We start from the raw sequence: 17,373 nt of genomic DNA, 5'->3' as shown, positions 1-17,373 counted from the left end.
CCTGTCTCAGCCACCCGCCCCAGCCAGAAGGTCTCCCTCAAGAACGTGGAGTGAGTCCTCCTCCCTGTCCCCATGCTGCCGCACAGCCCTCCTCTTGTCCCCTCTCTGTGCTCCAGCTCAGTCCTGTTAACTGGGATGCTCCCAGCAGTGTTTTGGGGTGCTGAGTGCAAGATGCCCCAGGAGCCCCTTTGGAGCTGGCCGGTGGCTCCCAGGCTTGGCAGCAGTGACACACAGCTCCTGCTCCCACCACGGGGATGTGTAAGACCCTCACACGCTGACATCCATCTTCACACAGCAGCCTTACTGGGGCTGGTGGGGATATTTGCTGCGAGCCCAGGATCATTTCCATGGGAACCCAGGCTGATTTTCTGCCTGGAATCCAAGGCAAGGAGAAGGCATGCTGCCTGTGTAATCTCAGCCCATCCCCAAGCCATGCAGCCCTGGTTTAGCTCTCCTCTGGTTCCCAGTGGTCTTAAATCCCTATGGAGTCTGTCTGAGCAGGCTGGCCTTGCCCAGCGTGCACGGGGAGGAAGGGGGGAGATGGCCCCCAGAAGAGGTTTGGGGGTTTGTCCCGCATCCCTTACCATGGCGGTGAGTGGGAGCTGGGCTCTGCTGCAGAGCCTGGCACTGCTGCGTTCCCCAGCCCGGTGCTGCTGTGACACCAAGTGGGGGTCCCATCCCCTTGGGGACCCAGGCTGGGCACTGCCACTGCTCCGCTGTGACACCGAGGAAGTCCTGGTGCAGCTCCGGCTCCCTCTGACGGCGAGAGGATGCTCTCGGGCAGCATCCCTGCTCTGCGGCCCCATCTGCCCATCGGCGGGGTCTCTGACCTGCTGCCTTCCCTCCCGCAGGAAGGAGTGGGGCCTGGAGCCCTTCCTGCCCCCCTCGCTCCTGCAGCTCGTCAAAGAGAAGAGCCTCCGGAAATCCCTCTCGCAGCAGCTCAAAGCCCACCAGAGCCAGCCTGGTGGCACCAAGGTGAGCCCACCCCTCAGGGCTGGTGGGGTGGTACCATGCCCTTTGCCCAGCCATCCTGTCATCCACAGCTGCTCGGGGGCTCCTGTAATTGCTGCTGAAGTCCCCTGGCATGGGAGATAAATCCCAGGGTGACAGCCAGGCACTGCTCTCTCCTGAATCCACTTCTGAAGCTGATCTGGATTTCAGGGGCTGCAGAGAGGATCAGAGGGGTGGGATGAGCCAGGAGCCGGCTCTCAGCTTGGCCAAAGCAGCGCACATAAGCCTGTGTTTATCGTTTATCTCTGCTTCTGGGTTTGGAAAGCTCTAGAGGAGGCTGTTGAGCCACTGCCTCCGTCCCTGAAGCCATCAAAACTACCTTGGTGAGGGGTGTATAGCCCCATATACATCTCCAGGGGGATTATACATCTCCAGGGGGATTATACATCCCCTGTGGGATTTACATCAAGCATCTGGGGTCCTCCCTGGCTCTACCTCTGCTCCAAGGTACCTTCCAGCGTCTGCCCAGGGGAGATGCCTTGGTCCCTCCACTGCATGTCAAGCCCCCAGGCTGACAGCCAGCACAGCCCATGCCAATGTGCTGCACACCCCTCTTAGGAGCAACTGAGTTTGTGCCTCTTTCATTTCTCCCCCCTTGTGCTGGTCTTGATCACCTGTGTGATGTGTTTTGCCAGGTCTCCACGGCCCAGGCGAAGCTGCAGTACCTGAGGATCCTGAATGAGCTGCCCACCTTTGCTGGCGTCCTCTTCAACACAGTGGGCCTGGTACGGTAGTGCAGAATGGGCTGGGAGGTGCTTGGCATTGGTCCTGGAAGGGAGAGAAAGGGCAGGGGAGGCTCCCACAGAAAGTACTTCCTTTGGTCTCTTGCTCTGCCCTGCTGAGGTCCAAGCCCATCCAGAAAAGCCTTCAGAGCCCCTGCAGACAGGAGGTTGCATCTTCAGTGCCGCAGGGTCATCCTTGTCAGGCAGACCAGAGCAAGAAGGATCCCTATTTTCAGTCAAGGCTTTAGTGTTTCTTCTTTTCTAAATGCATTCACTCCCTCCTCTGCTTCCTTCTCTCAGAGGGAATGTCGGATCAGGCAGATTTGTAACGCGCTCTTACTTCTGTGTAGTGACACCGGCAGCCCTGAATATTTCATGGGGACAGTCAGCTCGGTGCTTTATATTTAAATAGGCTTGGCATCCTGCACACCATTCCCAGCCCCTCAGAGAGGCTCAGGGATCGGGGATTCATGGCACCAGCTCCACCTACTGCTCTGCAACAGCCATCTGGGACCCAGCTGAGCTGGTTTGGCTCCATGGACAGAGCCAGGCGCAGCCCCAGGGTGTGTTTATTCACCCCTGTCTGTCTGTCTCTCTTTCTCCATGTGCTTGTGCTGCCAGGATGAGAAGCAACCAGCCACCACGCTTCTGGTGGGACCCCGGCACGGCATCAGCCACGTCATCGACCTAAAGACCAACCTCACCACGGTGCTGTCGGAGTTCAGCAAGGTCAGCAAGATCCAGCTCTTCAGGGAGAACCAGGGGGTGGCCCGGGTGGAGACGAGCATCCTGGATGCCAAGGTAGGCATGGGCGAAAGGGTCTGGTGTGGAGGCTGTGGCTGGGGGCTTGGTGCTCGCTTCTGAGGGGGTTCAGGACACAAATGCACGCTGGAGCATCTGCTTGGGGGTTCTAGGGACTCAAAAGCCCTTCTCACATCGCTGTCACTAGGCTTGTGGTCTGCAGCATCTCCCCTGCCTGGCTCCATGTGCTGCAGAGGCAGGGCCTCATCTCCTGCAAGGTCCCTAAGCCTCAGCCCTCTCTGCAGCCCTTCCCTTGAGCTCCCTGTTTCAGCTGTAGCCTTGCAGACAGAATCGTGGTGGGTTTGTTTAGGATTCTCCTGCTGCCTCCTCTCCTGGTGGATTTTTAGCACTTCCTCCCACCAGGCCCATTAATTCCTCCAAGTCTGTTTTCTTGCTGCTGTGCCTGGCCCAGCCGTTCTGCTGAACTGCAGAAACACTCCAGTAACCTCTGGCAGAGCCACACTCATCCTCACCCCCTGCCTCGACTGTCCCCTCATCAGTAAAACCCAGTTTTTGCATCTCAGTGGGTATGCGGTCAACTGTAACATCTGTAATATTCCCTCTTCTGCATCCCACTGAGGTCAGTCATTGCCCAGGTGAAGTCCTGGTGTCCTGCTTTGCCTGTGCCTTCAAAACCCTCCAACCTCCCCACTGTAGCCTAGGTAGGTAGCTCCGGCTGCCTGGGCTGTGCTGGAGCCCACCAGGTCTCCTCCTTGCTGCTTACAGAGCAGGTACAACCAAGCAGCTGAACCACCAGTAGCACTTTTGGCTCCTCCAGGTGCCCACATCCCTTGGATATGTGTGTATAAGTTGTGCTATTAATAATAGGCTGGTCATGCCCCTGTGACTGGCTGCTCATGGCTCGGTGTGTTCCTGCTCTAACGTAGCTCAGTGGCTGTCTCTCCGGCTGCGAGTGCTGCATGGGGAGATGTCCAGCACTGGCTCTGCTCCATGCAGTGCTGCTCAGCCCTGGGAGCACACTGAGCTCATGGTGGGGTGCACGGGCCCCTCTGGTGCCACTGTCCCCTCGGTGGCATGGGAGAGGGCAGTGGTGGTCCCTGGCGCAGTGCGGTGTGTGGCTGACACTGGCCACGGCAGCGGCAGACGTGCTGGAGGCTGAGGTGATGCTGACATCCCGCTGCTGTAAATTAGGTGGCAATTCCCACGGGGCTTCTCCACATATCCTGCAGTGCCGCTGCCCTCGGCCATGCTCTGCAGCTGTAATTAACTCCAACACCACCAGCCCTTCCCTGCTGAGGAGCAGACTTTGTCCCATGTCCCCTCTATCCAGCCTCCCAGTTACTGAAGAAAAGGCAGCTGATGTACAACTTCCCACAACCATGTACTCATGCACAGCACCTTTATCTCCCACGAGATTCCAGGCAGCTGCCTACAGCCACTGAGAGCCCCTCTGCCTGCCTGGAGCAGAGTGAGCATCCCATTCGGGAATCCCAGCAGACTCAACAGCACCCAGCTAGCGTAGAGGCTGCTGTTACCTGTTTTCATTTAACCATTGCCCAAAGGGCTGGGTTTTAAAGCCAGAATGACTGCTCCAAAATGAGGCATGTATTTCAGGACAGCGATGGATGGGGCAGGCTAAGAAAAATCAGGCAGAAAATTCATTATCTCACAGCACTAATGTGCTTCCTGCAGTTATTCGTGTTGCTGGCTGAAGCCTTGGGTTGCAAATAAATCTGGTGCCTGGGGCCACTGCGCTGTGATGCCTGGTGCTGCCTTGTGGGATGCTGGTGTTGGGGCAGCTCCAGTGCATTCCCCAGGTAACAGCAGGGATGCAGGGGAGCCAGCCTGGGTCAGTGGGGTGGCATCAGCCTGTCACGGCTGGGTTACTGGGGAAATGGCAGATGGTCAATGACAGGCAAGTGCAGAAAAGCCATTTGGAATTGCTGAGCACCAGGTTTATGGATGTGTAGTTAATCCTAAGGGTTAACAAAAGGGGACAGGCCATAGAGCAGCCATCAGGCAGGAGGTCTGCACACCCTGACCGGTGCTGCCCAAATGTCCTCGTCTGCTGCTCGTCTGCGGCCACAGCCCAGTCGTACCTGCTGGGAAGGAGCTGGGGCAGATTTTCAGGTACCAAGCAGGACTGGGGAGATCATAAATCATCTGCATTTAGTTCAGGAGGAAAAGAAACTGTGTTTGTCTTATAAATTGTTCACTGGGTGCTTAATTGGTTTGTTTTGGAGCCTTTCCATCCTGGGCTTCAGTTTCTATTTAAAACAGCCCATTTGGGGAACAAACCCAGGGCTGGTGCCTCTGCTTTCTTTAGCTTTTTGCCACTGCAAGGGGGGCAAGTGGGGGGGGACAAAGCTAGCAGCACCCCTCATAGAGGAGCTGTGCAACCTCAGGACAGAGGAACAAAAGCCTCCAGACCTCTGCTGCTGGGTCCAAGGAGGATTTTCATTCCCTGCAATGTCCAGGGGAGCTGCTGGGATGAGAGGAGCAGGTTGCACCTCAGCAGCCACAGAGGGAATGGGGCAGATGTGCTTGGAATGCTGAGAAGGTTCATGGCACAGGATGGTGCTTCCCTGGCTGTGCTGCTGTGGTGCGGGTGTTTTACAGGATTGTGTGGTCATGGCCACATGGCAAAGTCACCTCTCTGCTGGGGCTGCCACTTCTCTTCTTCCTGCATTTGCTGGTGTCTGAGCATTGATTCTGGAGCTCACAAACTCACCCAGGACAGGGTGGTGGCACATGGTGTCTCCTGTGATATCTGTGGTAAATGCAGCTGGTCTGGGTGGTCTGTGGGCCCCACAGGCTTTCATCTCCCAGGGGTTTCCTCCTCCAAGTGCTCAGACCAGCATTTGAGAGCAGCCAACGCTTCTGCACCATCTCAGAATTGGGCTTCCAGGTATGCATCCCCTCTCCTCCCCGTTATGGGACTGGGAAGTCCTCTTTTACCGCCCAGCATCCAGGGAAAGGCAGTGTCAGCATCTCCTGCCCAGCATCAGTGCTGATGGGGTGCAGAGGGGGTGAAGGGCCGGTGCTCACTGTGCTCACCCAAGCTCCCCAGTGCAGGAGACATGAGGAGAGCTGCTCAGCTCCATGGGCACATCAGAGCCAGCTCCCAGTCTCCATTTGGGTGGCTCCACCATGTCAGACCGCTGGCTATGCAGCTCCTGCAGAAGCAAAGGTTTTATCCTTACTGAAGTGCCTTTTCAAATGAAGCACTTTCTGATTCACACAGCTACACACCACCAGGCTTTTCATTATTAACATCTTGACATCGGCAGAAAAGCTGCCAAAGCCTTCTGAATGGGAATGAGTGAGGGACGCAGCCGGATCGCCCAAGCCTGGACAAGTGCCTGCAGTTGCACAGAGGCACTGTCCCAGGCTGCGCCTGGTCCCCACGCAGGGCTGCAGGGCAGGAGCCCACAGCAGCCAAGTGCAATTCAATCAAAGGCACGGGGGTAATTGATTCCCTGTGTCCCGGCAGGGCCTGCAGCCAGCCGGCGCGTTAGCCTGGATCAGGACTCCACAGAGGAAAATAAAGGGAAAATTAACCCAGAAAGGTCCCCGGCTGCTGCTGTGCCTGGAATCTGGATGTTGGTGTCCCAGGAGCCTCCAGCCTGCCAGGGACACAACAAGCTGCTGTGCATGGGGTGCAGCCTTCTCCTCACCCCATGGCCAAGTCCTGCCCATTGGCCACCCATGCCAAATTGTAGTCTGAAAATGGTGGGGAGCCCATCAGGCTGATGAGGACAGGTGATGACAGCATTACTGATGCAGGCAACAGCTGGAGCCCATCAGATTTCTCCTACATGAAAAGTGTGAGGCTTTGGAATGATGATGGACCTAAAGGCTCTAGTTCCCTAAGCTGCATTAATCTTTATTTGCAATAAGTCATTCTGAAACACTGTCATCTCGTGGGACAGAGGGATTAAGATTTCCTTTGGCTCAGTACCTGGGCTGGGATGGGTGGATGCAGTTCTCCCTTACAGAGCCTTTCTAGTGGGATGTAAAGCAAAGCATGTACCAGGATGTGGTGTCAGCCCCAGCACTGCCCGTGGCACCCAGCATGGGAGCCAGTTAGACAACATGTGGAGAGGATAAGTTTCCAAGCCTGCAAAGCCAGAGTTTATGTGTTCATTTAAAACAGGCATCCAAGTGCTGAGGGCGTGAGCACATCTTGTGGTGCTGCAACCCTGGGAGTCCTGAGAACTTGCTTCAACAAATGGGGAATGTGGAGGATGCCAAAAGTGCCTGCAGGCTCTGGTCACTAGCAATCCCACAGGGAAGAGCACAAGCCCTTTGAGTAGCCAGGGGGGAGAAGAAAGTCTGGCCGGGGTGCAGCACGATGGGTAAGTGTGGGATGGACACAGCAGCACCATGGAAGTAGACAACCCTGCAGTCTGTAGAGGTACCGCTCCATCCACTGTGATGGGACCACGCAGGGAACAAGGAGGGTGTCACCCAGTGGAGGTGGCAGCTGCTCAAACCCAAAGGAGGTGCTGCTGCAGAAACCTGAAGGTCTGCTGCTAACCAGGGCAGGAGATTTATTGATCAACAAATGGGAAATAATGGTCCTAATCACAAACAGCCTGGTATTGATAGAGCTGAGTTAATAGTGCTTAAGGGAGGGAAAGAAAGGTCAACGTACAAGTGAAAAATCGACTGCTGTCTTGTTAGACCTGGATGCATATATTATTAAATATAAACTTGGCAGTGCACCACAAGTAAACCAGGGAACATAAATTATGTAGATTCATCTCCCACCCTTCCACTGCACTGCACTAAAGGAAGCAGGGTATGACCCAAAGTACTTGATAAAGCGGGGAGATTAAAAGGAAATGCACATAAGTTTAAGGGTTATAGCATGCACAGATTGGGTCATAAATTAATTTAAATATGAGGACTGTTAAGATCTTCAAGCCTAACCCTGGCCATAAAATTTCCTCCAGACATTCTTCTGTGAAACCTGCACCTTTGAATAAGAGAATATCCTCCAGAAGGACATTGAGGTTTGATTTAAAGGCAGGGCATAATAGAAAAAGCACTATATCCTTAATAAGCTAATGGAAAACTCATCTCTCATATCCAGTATAAATGTATTTGATTTACTTTGCAGAGAGACTGGTTGCCAAGCAGGAAACTTTAAGTGAAAAGTTTTAAGTCCTGTTCTCATTAGGACTAGAAAATCTAGAAAAGCAGTATGGCTGAAGGATCAAAGCATCAATAATTTCAGGTTGGTGTTACACATTTAGATGTAGGAAGAGCATTTTAAAATATGCTTCTTGTTGGCATATTACAGGTCAGAGATGAACCTCTACATGTGCATCTCATGGGGAATCTGATATGTGGCAGAGGCATTTTAGAGTAAGATTATCCCCGTAAGTTTGCTTCTCTGTAAAACCAGCTTTCATCCTAAAGGTGCTGCTACCCTGACAAAAATCTGACAGGCATTCCTATTCCTGCTCTGGCACCCAAGGAGAGCACAGCTTTAGGGCCACTTAGGTGTGAGCCCCACTGCTGTTGCAGTGAGAACATGCTGGTCAGGAGGAGGAAGATGCCATTGGTGCATGGTGGGAGGATAACCAGAGGGTTATCCTCATTAATAGCTTGTCCCTGTTGGTTATTAACACCATGTCCTGATTAACAGCTGCGAAGAGGTACTGCATCTTTTGGCCACTTCCCAAAAACTCGGTGCTGACAGGGCAGGGAGCAGGCACTAGAGGAAGGACACTGGGTTTGCTCCCGCTGCATCCTTCCCACTGCCTGCAGAAGTCTCTCTACTCTATTGCACCACCGAGTTTAGAAAACTGATGAAGATTCACACTTTCAGGTTGGTGCCTTTTTGTCAGCTCTGGCTGAGACTAGGCAGTGAGTTGACAAGACCGCAGGGGGAGGCAGGGATGTTGCATGAGTCCCAGCCTCCTGGGGACCAGGCCAGTACTGACCACAGGCAACAGCTCTCATTGCTTGTTGCAGAGTGTTGCCAAAGGAAAGGAGGTCAATCCCGTTTACCACAAGACATGGGTATCACAAGGAAGCCCAAACCACAGACTACAGTCCTGCTTTGTTGTCACTTAGAGGAGCTCCCTGGAAAGCTGCCCTGAATTCATCATCTAAACCCATTAGCAACATTAGTTGAAAATTCTTCATGCAACTGTTGAGAAAATCAGTGTTTGCTCAGCTCGCCTGTCTCCATGAGATCAGATCTGCCTTGCCTGCATGAAACAGGGTGACCAAGACTGCTGATGTCTAAAAATAACATCTCCCTTAGCTGCCATCCCTCACACCTCCTCCCTGTGGCCTGATTTCCCAAGGAAACAAGGCTGCTGTGATTGTGTTGCCTCTTTGCCTCTTGACCCCACAAATCACTTCCAGAACTGTTGGCCACTTTGAGGGAGATGTGGCAGCAGGGTGGGAGTCTCGGAGGCAGTTGAGATGCTGCAGTCTTGTCAGGGCTACCTAGGTGGGTGGAAGAGAGGTTCAGCCTCGTAACCCTGCGTGGGAAAGGGTTACAGCCAGACCTCTGTTGGTGGGCAGAAGAGAAGCCACCGAAACCTGTGCGGATGCACAGCCCGGCTGCAGCAGCTTTGCTTGCATTCAGTGTCCTTTTAAACAGCCAATATCCACCAGCAGGACACGGAGCCCCTGCAGCGCGGGCTCCCAGGCCATGGGAAGCCCACTGGAATGCTGGCAGCCACACAGGTGGATGACTTCAAGCTGCCTCAGAAGTGATTTCATCCCTAATAACAATATTTGAGCGCTTGACAATTAGAGAAGGCCCGTCGCGCCGCTTGCTTGCCAGGATGTGAGTAATCATTTCTAAGACCCCTCGCTAAGCTGTAGTGCTAATCAGTTTAAGGTTCCTCTTTTTCAGAGCAGAGCACTACAGCTGACCCCAGCATGATTGCTGGAAGCCAGCCTGGAGGCAGGGCTTGCTCAGAGACATGGCAGGAGCTTGTGGCATCTTGGTGCGCTGCATGTGTTCTATCAGTGGGCAGGAAACACCAGCTTGGGTGGTTGTGTCTCAGTCCTGTCTCCCATCAGGAGGACTGATCCAGGGGCTGCTTCTTGACAGTAAGAACCTACAGTCCCATCTCTGGATGGGTGGGGGCATCCTGAAGCAGATGTGAACATAGGGCTGGGTCTCAGAGGTATTAGTATCCAGCCAGGAAACAAGGACTGAGCAGCAGGCACTGACAGAGCAGTCATGAAGGTCCATGGCTCTGTGCCACTCAGCCTCGGTATCCTCAAGAGCTAACTGTGAATACGTGGCGTGACTCACACGTGGACCCCCTTTCCCTTTTGAAAGGGAATTCTAAACCCACCTTGGCCTCTCTTTAATCTCCCAGTAGTGGATACTCACCCGCCATTGCCTCCCTGCCCTTGGTGTTTGCTCCCTTTCTTGTTGCTAGAGCACTCAAACCCTCACTGCTGCACAACAGATAGGGGAAAATGCACAAATGTCTCTATTCAACAGATGGCTTGAAAGAAACCCAAGAATGCTCAGCCCTGTGTAGAAGGCACTTGTTTTAAGGATGCTTCATATGGCAGAACCGGAACACATGGTTTCCTTTCGTCACTTATGTCAAGACTGGAGCTGGCCTGAGAGGTGTCATCCCCTTCAGCGCTGCATGTCTTGATAGTTTCCCTTTGATCTGTGTCATCTCAGGTTTATTTTCCATGATGCAGAAAGAGCTTCATCAAGCGATCAGAGGCAGAGCCTCCCAGCAGAGTGTGTTTGCTTCTTGGGTTATTTCCTTTCCATGTCAGGTTATTTCTTTTCCTTTCTCTTCTTGCACAGCAGCCAAGGAGGGAAATTCTCTACCCTGGCCCTAGGAGGGATCAGCCCCTGGCGTGGCTTGGGGATAGTGCATGGCTCTGCCCAGGGCTGATGGCTTCATGTTGTGTTGTATCATTCAGAGTGTGCCAGGTCTTCCTTTGCCAGAGTTGACTTGGTGGCCTAAAAAACTAAGTGTTAAGCAGAGCACAGAACTGGCCAGTGGGTACCAGCAACGAGCTGTGGTTATAAAACAAGAAAACCAAAATAGCTTTAATGCTTTTCACACTGTGTAGGCTTAAATGGTTTTTAAAACGGGCTTGGTTTGCGCTGGATGTGTTAAATAAGTTCTGAGTCCTGGACAGTTGAGAGTGCGCAATAGATGGAGCACAGCAGGACAGGCAGCCGGAGCCACAGCAATAGCTAAACACCTCCTGGTTGCCTCAGATAAGCCCTGTACCTGGGTACAAAGCTCCTTTAAAGTCAGGGTGCTTTGTGCAAGGGGTAGATGAGCTCTGGAGCTGCAATAACTTTATTGAGGGCAACTTGTTGTTGTCAGTTGTTTTTTCCATCTTGTGGATCCCCCTTGAGCAGTGCTGGGGGCTCAGACTGATCATGGACCACTTGACTGAGCTGTGCTGGACCTCACCAGGAGGGTAAGAGCAGATCCCACCTCAGCTTCCCCAGGCCAGCTCACCTTCTCCTTGGGACAAGCTGGGAGTGGGGAGTTGCAATGTCTGCCGCTGGATTGTGCAGTGAGGTTATATGTGGCACACAGATCGTGTCTGATTTTTTCTTCTCTTTAAAGCAAAGACCTTTTTTAGCGTGCGAATAAATACTCTCCTAAAAGAGAAGACACCATCTGCTCCTAAGCACAGATTTAATTTTCTGAAGGGTTAGGTTTAAATAAGATCCACGTGCTCAGAGTGGTGTGGCTAGGGGAGCCTGTGATGGGGGGTTGCTCCTTCTGCATTTTGCTGGAAGCAGATGCCTTAGTTTATGGGAGGGCAACATGGTGCCTGCAATGAAACAGGGGTTCTGGCAGCTGGAGACTGCACAGAATTGGCCCTGAGCTCCCTAGGGCCTGATGGTTAAACTGGTGCTTGCCTAGAGCATTGACATGCAGACAAATGATCAGGAGCCAGCTGCATGGACACCCTGGAGGCACAGCCTGTGCCCTGTGGGGCTCCATCTCTTTCATCATCCTTAGGGGAGGCAGCAAGCAGGAATTACAGCTGCAGCGAGGTGCTTTCTTGTGCACAGTGATTTGTTGGGTGATGTGGAGCAAGGACATGCATCCCTCCTGTGTGGGTACTCAAGTGCCAGCCAGCTCATCAGTTACACCAATGCAGGGCTCCAGCGCAGCCCCTTTGGAGCAGTGGTCCCGAGTCAGCTGAGCTGTGTGTCTCCCATGCATTTGCCTCTCTTGCCTTCAAGCCGCTGGTGCTGCTGATGGAATGGCCTGAAGCCCCCAACTTCGCCTGCCTGATCGCAGGCTACTGCCGTCTCCTGGTGGACTCCAAGAAGATGATATTCTCCAGGGCCCCCAGCCAGCCTCCCCCTCCTCAGATTATCAAGGCAGGTACGTTTCAGCCTCTGCTTTCCGTGCGAGCCCCTTCCCCAGCCTCCCCTTCCTCCTCCTCCCTCCACCAGGGCTCTGAGCATTAGAAAGGAGAAGGGTTTCTCTGGCATCTCCCCTCTGCCTCCATTCCCTGCAGACCCTCTTTTAACCAGAAACAAGGAGCAGGGAGACAGGTCCTCATTTTGGGTAAGCTCCGACTTGTGGTGTCAGCTTGGTCCCGAAACACTCACGGCGATGTTGTTCTGGCAGCTCCTAGGGCAGATCCAGGAGGTGCCGTTTGTAAAGGCCTGTATTGCTGCCAGCTAAGTGCTGGGTCCTCACAGAACAGCCTGGGCATTGCTGCAGGGATGCAGCTCCTCGGCCACATCCCAGCTCTGGAGACCAACATGAGTGTATGCACTCGGGCAGGGACGGTGCTCCAGCTGCCTTTGGACGCCACTGCCTCCATCAGCGGGGTCTGGGCTGCACAGGCAGCTCTGCTTATGTCCTAAATCAGGAAGGAATCTTTGGTGTCGTAGCTTTTCAGGCACCCAGCCTGATGCAGGGAGCATCAGGGCACAGCAGGAGTCCAGGACAGCTACAGACAGGCTCTGTCCCACCAGGCACCGCTGCGCTGTTCCTTGAGGGTGGATTGCAGATGTGAGTCACGCTCCAAATGATCAATGGTCCTCAAGAGTGACTTCAAACAAGAGCCAACCATCAGCTACGTGCTGTTGTTGCATGCAGTTGTTCACACTCAGTATGTTTTGTATAGGGAAATACCAAATACAGGATCAGTGGCTGGAGATGGGCAAAACACCAACCCAGCTGACTCTACCCCCAAACCTCCCGAGTGACATTGCAGCTCCAGAGAGCTGTGACAAGGCTTCAGTTTAGCTGGCACAGTGTTAAAACTGCCTTCTCGAGGTGGGAGGTGGGAGGAATGCCAAGAGCTAGCAGGGACCTGGGGAAAGGATTCAGTGCCTCTGAGGTCTGAGGAAGGCACCCAGACGTGGACGTAGCACATGTGGGAGGACACGCTCACAAGAGGCGTCAAGAAAGCATCTGCAGCAACACCAGGGAAAGACCTGGCTGGTGATGTTGGTGTAAGTATATGTGCATGGTTTCCTTTTGTCTCTTCACTTGTGCCTCTTACTGACAGCTGCCACTGTGCTCTCTGCCATGGGTCCTACAGGAACACATTTAGTCACATCGTGCTATGAGTGGATGGTGTTTCCAACTTAACTGGTTGTCACCAGCGTAATCCTTTTCTGGGTCATGGCTATGGGGATGCATGGAGCATATGGCTGTGGGGAGTCAGAGGAATGCAGTAGGAAATGGAGAGCATCCCATAACATCCCCAAGGGCTCACAGGGAGTCTGGCAGGTCCCACAGTTACTGGTCACTCAGGGGATGTCTCAAGTGGTGCTTTTCCACACTCTAGCAACAGTAGTAATAGCCAGGATTTTTCCTCAGGGAGATTTTGCTTCATGGATATGGTCCAAACTATAGGGATAGTAGATCTTGACCTTTTCTTAACAGTGTCAAGAAACCAGTATCACTCTGCAGGGGGCTGGAGTGAGCGTGAGGGGAAGTCACAGTGTGGAGCAATGGGTCCATCACACCAGAGAGCTAAGCCCCTCTCTGGATGGCCTGGTCTGCCCTCAGGGGTGCAATGAAAACCTCTCTGGCCACTGGAGGGGAACAGTTTCCCTGCAGACCCAGCACCCTCAGCCCAGCCTCTCAGGCATCCTTCAGAAGGAGTGAATTCAGCGTGTGATGGGAAAACCAAGACTACTCACAGTTCTGGTCTCGCCACTGCTGCAGGCTGAGCTGTCAGGAGGGAGGCAGATCACAGGAGCAGGGTCATTAGCACATCTCTGCAGGAATGATAAGGAAGCCGCACTGGGAAGACTCAAGTTAGCCCAGGCGTTGACTTTCCAGGCTGCAGGCAGGCTGTGCCACAATCTTAAGTGTAAAATCAAGCCCTGGCCCATGCTTTGTGCCCAGAAGAGGATCACGTCCGTCCTCCCTGAGGCCCACTGAAACCTGCTGCTGAACTACAGACATTTCTGGAAGCACACGCTCTGTCCGGATGCTCTCAGTTACAGCCCATTCTCCACATTTCCCGGCGGAGCTATATGCTAGATCCTTGCCTTCCATAGGAAGGGTTGTGCCGTGCTGGAGCTATGCAGGCAATTCACCTCTGCCCCTTCCTCTCCCCTGTCTAATCATTGCTGATTTCTAACCACCATCTGCCAAGCAGCTCCATGCCCTTGGGTGCTCTCTCATTCCCTCATCAGGACCTTCTCTCCCAGAGCATCCAGCAGCTGGATTATGGATTTCAGGGGTTTGGCCCCATCCAGCACAGGCTCTGGCTTGGCATGGGCAGCCAGTGAGGCTGCTTTGGCAAAGCCTCTGCTTCGGTCCATGTGCTGAGTGTGCATCCCCAGCTGCAGCAGCCATGTGTTCACTCACAGAGCTGTCCTTTCTGAGGACCAGAGTGCCCATAAATGAGAAGAGATATTGTTTTGACTGGGGTTTTAGCATTGCAGGTGATGAACAGTATAACACGAACGTGTTTGGGGAGACACACTGTCCAATTTGTTCAGCTAATGAATTTAATTGGGATTTATTTGATTTAATCTCTACTTGGTAAGATGGAGCCTGCATCCCCCTGGCAGCCATTCATAGCACAGCTGCACAACCCAACCTGTAATGCAGACAGATGCCCCTCCTGAGGCTGGACCACTGGCCACAAGTTCAGACAATATTTCAGCTGCTTGCCTTACACAAGGGAGCAATGGGAGGTTGTTATAGGGAAATGCTTTACAGCAGGAGCAGAGGGCAAGGAGTACTGGTGGATGAAAAGCTGGACATGAGCTGGCAATGCATGCTTGCAGCCCAGAAAGCCAGCCTCGTCCTGGGCTGCATAAAGAGAAGCCTGCAGGTTAAGGGAGGGGATTCTCCTCCTCTACTCTGCTCTGGTGAGACCCCCCTGCCCCAGGAAGACTGCATCCAACTCTGGAGCCCTCAGTGCAAGAAGGATGTAGACCTTCTGGAGTGGGTCCAGAGGAGGGCTATGAAAATGATCAGGGGGATGGAACACCTCTCCTAGGAGGGAAGGCTGAGAGAGTTGGGGGTTTTAGCCTAGCAAAGAGAAAGCTCTGTGGAGACCTTCTTGTGGCCTTTCAATTCTTAAAGGATGCTTATAAGAAAGATGGGGACAAAATTTTTAGTAGCACCTATAGCATAGGACAAGGGGTGATGTTTTTTTTAAACCAGAAAAGGGTAGATTCAGACTAGATACAGGAAGAAATATTCTATGATGAGGGTGGTGAAACACTGGCACAGGTTGCCCAGAGAGGCTGTAGAAGTCTCATCCTTTGAAACATTCAAGGTCAGGTTAGATGGGGGTCTGAGCAACCTGATCTAGTAGAAGATGTCCCTTCTTATTGCAGAGGGGTTGGAGTAGATGAGCTTTAGAGATCCCCTCTAACCTGCATGTGCAGGAGACTTCTTTCTTTGCATCTCCCAACTGCACGCCAAGCTGAGGGCTGGAGGGCAGAGAGCATGTGGATGCTTCTCCAGGGCGAGCAGGAGCTTCCCCGTGCTGTTTCCCCTTCTCCTGGGCGCTGCTGCTAACGTGCCTGTTGTGGTTTTGGTTTAGATTACATCAACGCACACAACCTCCACCGGGCTGCCGCAGCGGGGCACGCGGGAAAGAAAGAGAGCGGGTTGGTGGCTGGCCCTGCCACCGGCACCGGAGCAGCCGGGGCGCCACCAGCCAGGGCTTCTGACTCGGAGCTCATCAGCTTCTGCTACCTGCACATGCGAGAGCAGAGGAAGGAAAGAGAGAGCGGGACGGATATCAATGAAAACCTGATTTTTTTTGAGGAAACCCGCCCCAGGACCAAATCTGACCCCACTTCCAAAAGCTCTGGCCAAGGCTACAACGGGACAGCTAATGAGTATGACCCGGATGGCCTTGACCAAGACAGGCACATGAGCAGGGCCAGGGCACACACCATAGACACCCACCTGCGGAGCGACACCTCGCACTTCTACTGCGAGTCCTGCCAAGCCAAACTCAAGAGCCGGCTGGCCTCATGCAAGGGGGGCAAGCCCGGCAGCACCCGGGATAACATGGTGGACTTGATGTCTCTTCCCCCTCCTGGGAATGACGAGGAAGAAGATGAGACGATGTCCCTGCTCCCTGCCATTGCTGCACCTCCTCCTGGCTTCCGAGACAACAGCTCGGATGAGGATGATCCCAAGCGCCGTGCGGCTGCCCAGAGCCAGGAGCAGGGCCGGCACCTCTGTGGCATCCTCTACGATGAGATCCCTGTCACACTGATAGACAATGTGCAACCACGGACGGTCCGAGACCATGCCCAAGAGCTGGATGATGCCCTGGTGTCCACCCTGCAAGCGCTGGAAGCCTTGGCTGCTTCAGAGGATTGTCCACATCCCCCACCACAGCAGACAGCAGGTATCTCAGCAGCTATGACTTCTCTTCTCCCTTGTAGCCTTTCTTTCTTATGGATATCCCTCTCCTTAGTCCCCTTCTCCCATCCTATATGTGCTTGTGGAGCAGCTTCTAGTAAATTCTAAGTTGCGGCAACAGGCTGTAGCAGGAGCAGACAAACTGCTGCTCAGGAAGTCTCTAAGAAGCTGAAGTGGGACTCCTCTCCCTGGCAGTGGCTGAAATAGTGTCTTGGTTACCCAGTACCTGCTATGGTCAATGTGCCACGATGCTGGAATGCATCCCTAGCAAACCATTACTGTGCTCACGTGTTCCTCCCTGCTGGTACCTTCAGACCTTGGTCTTTGCAGGTTCTCACTCAGGTCTGGCAGTGTGACCCCTTCCCAGGGCAAACCTGCTGTGAGACGGGTGTCTCTGGGACCAGCCTGCTGGCAGCACAGTCCTTTGTCCCCCTCCCCACCTTGGTTGCCCTATTCACTGTGGCAGAGTACAGGACTTGTCTGGTCCAGTTTTCCTTTGTAGGCCAGACAAGTCCCTGTAGCTCTGCTATGACTAACACTGGAAAGCTTCCCAGGACCTTCTCCTGGGCCAAGAGCTGCTGCTGAATTGAGCTAGCAAGCCAGCTCAGTGCTGACAAGTGATCTCTCTCAAAAGCACTAACTCCCAGTTGCAGGAAGTCACTAAAATGTCTCCGATGGGATGCTGTGTCCTGCACTCCTGGGACACTCCTGCCGCATGAGGTTCCCCTCTCCTCTGTGCAGCAGTGTGGTGTGAGTGTTGTTGTGGGGTTTTCTTTGTGTCCCTCCTCAGGTCTTATTGTCCTGGCTGCCATCACTCCCGAGTCATCCCTGGATTCTGGCCATGAAACCAACTCTTCAGAGCTAACCGACATCTCGGAGATGGTCTCTGCCATGAAGCAGCATCAGAACGCAGCCTACTTCCTCGCTCAGCACATCAACAAGGAGAACCTCCTGGCCAGAAAGGACTTGCCCTTCCGAATCCAGAGCTGTGCTGCCCAGGCTGTCCTCACCTCCCCCTGTGCCCT

At 53.5% G+C, this 17,373-nt stretch overlaps 1 protein-coding gene across 1 annotated transcript in view; it reads left to right on the top strand.

Moving 5' to 3' along the window:
• The window catches only part of FRMPD3 (FERM and PDZ domain containing 3), a gene marked incomplete at its 5' end in the record, with an annotated part of 24,401 nt that overhangs the window by 4,403 nt on the left and 2,625 nt on the right, over window positions 1–17,373 (top strand). The window contains 7 exon segments of the mRNA XM_010012080.1: window positions 1–50; window positions 852–975; window positions 1,647–1,736; window positions 2,355–2,534; window positions 11,719–11,863; window positions 15,513–16,334; window positions 17,139–17,368. The exon segment at window positions 1–50 is cut by the window's left edge and continues 24 nt beyond it. Coding sequence (XP_010010382.1) covers window positions 1–50; window positions 852–975; window positions 1,647–1,736; window positions 2,355–2,534; window positions 11,719–11,863; window positions 15,513–16,334; window positions 17,139–17,368 — 1,641 coding nt within the window.

Source organism: Nestor notabilis, unplaced genomic scaffold, assembly GCF_000696875.1.
Source record: "Nestor notabilis isolate BGI_N333 unplaced genomic scaffold, ASM69687v1 scaffold11773, whole genome shotgun sequence".
Classification (NCBI taxonomy): Eukaryota; Metazoa; Chordata; class Aves; order Psittaciformes; family Psittacidae; genus Nestor; species Nestor notabilis.
This window is presented reverse-complemented; position numbering and strand designations above follow the sequence as displayed.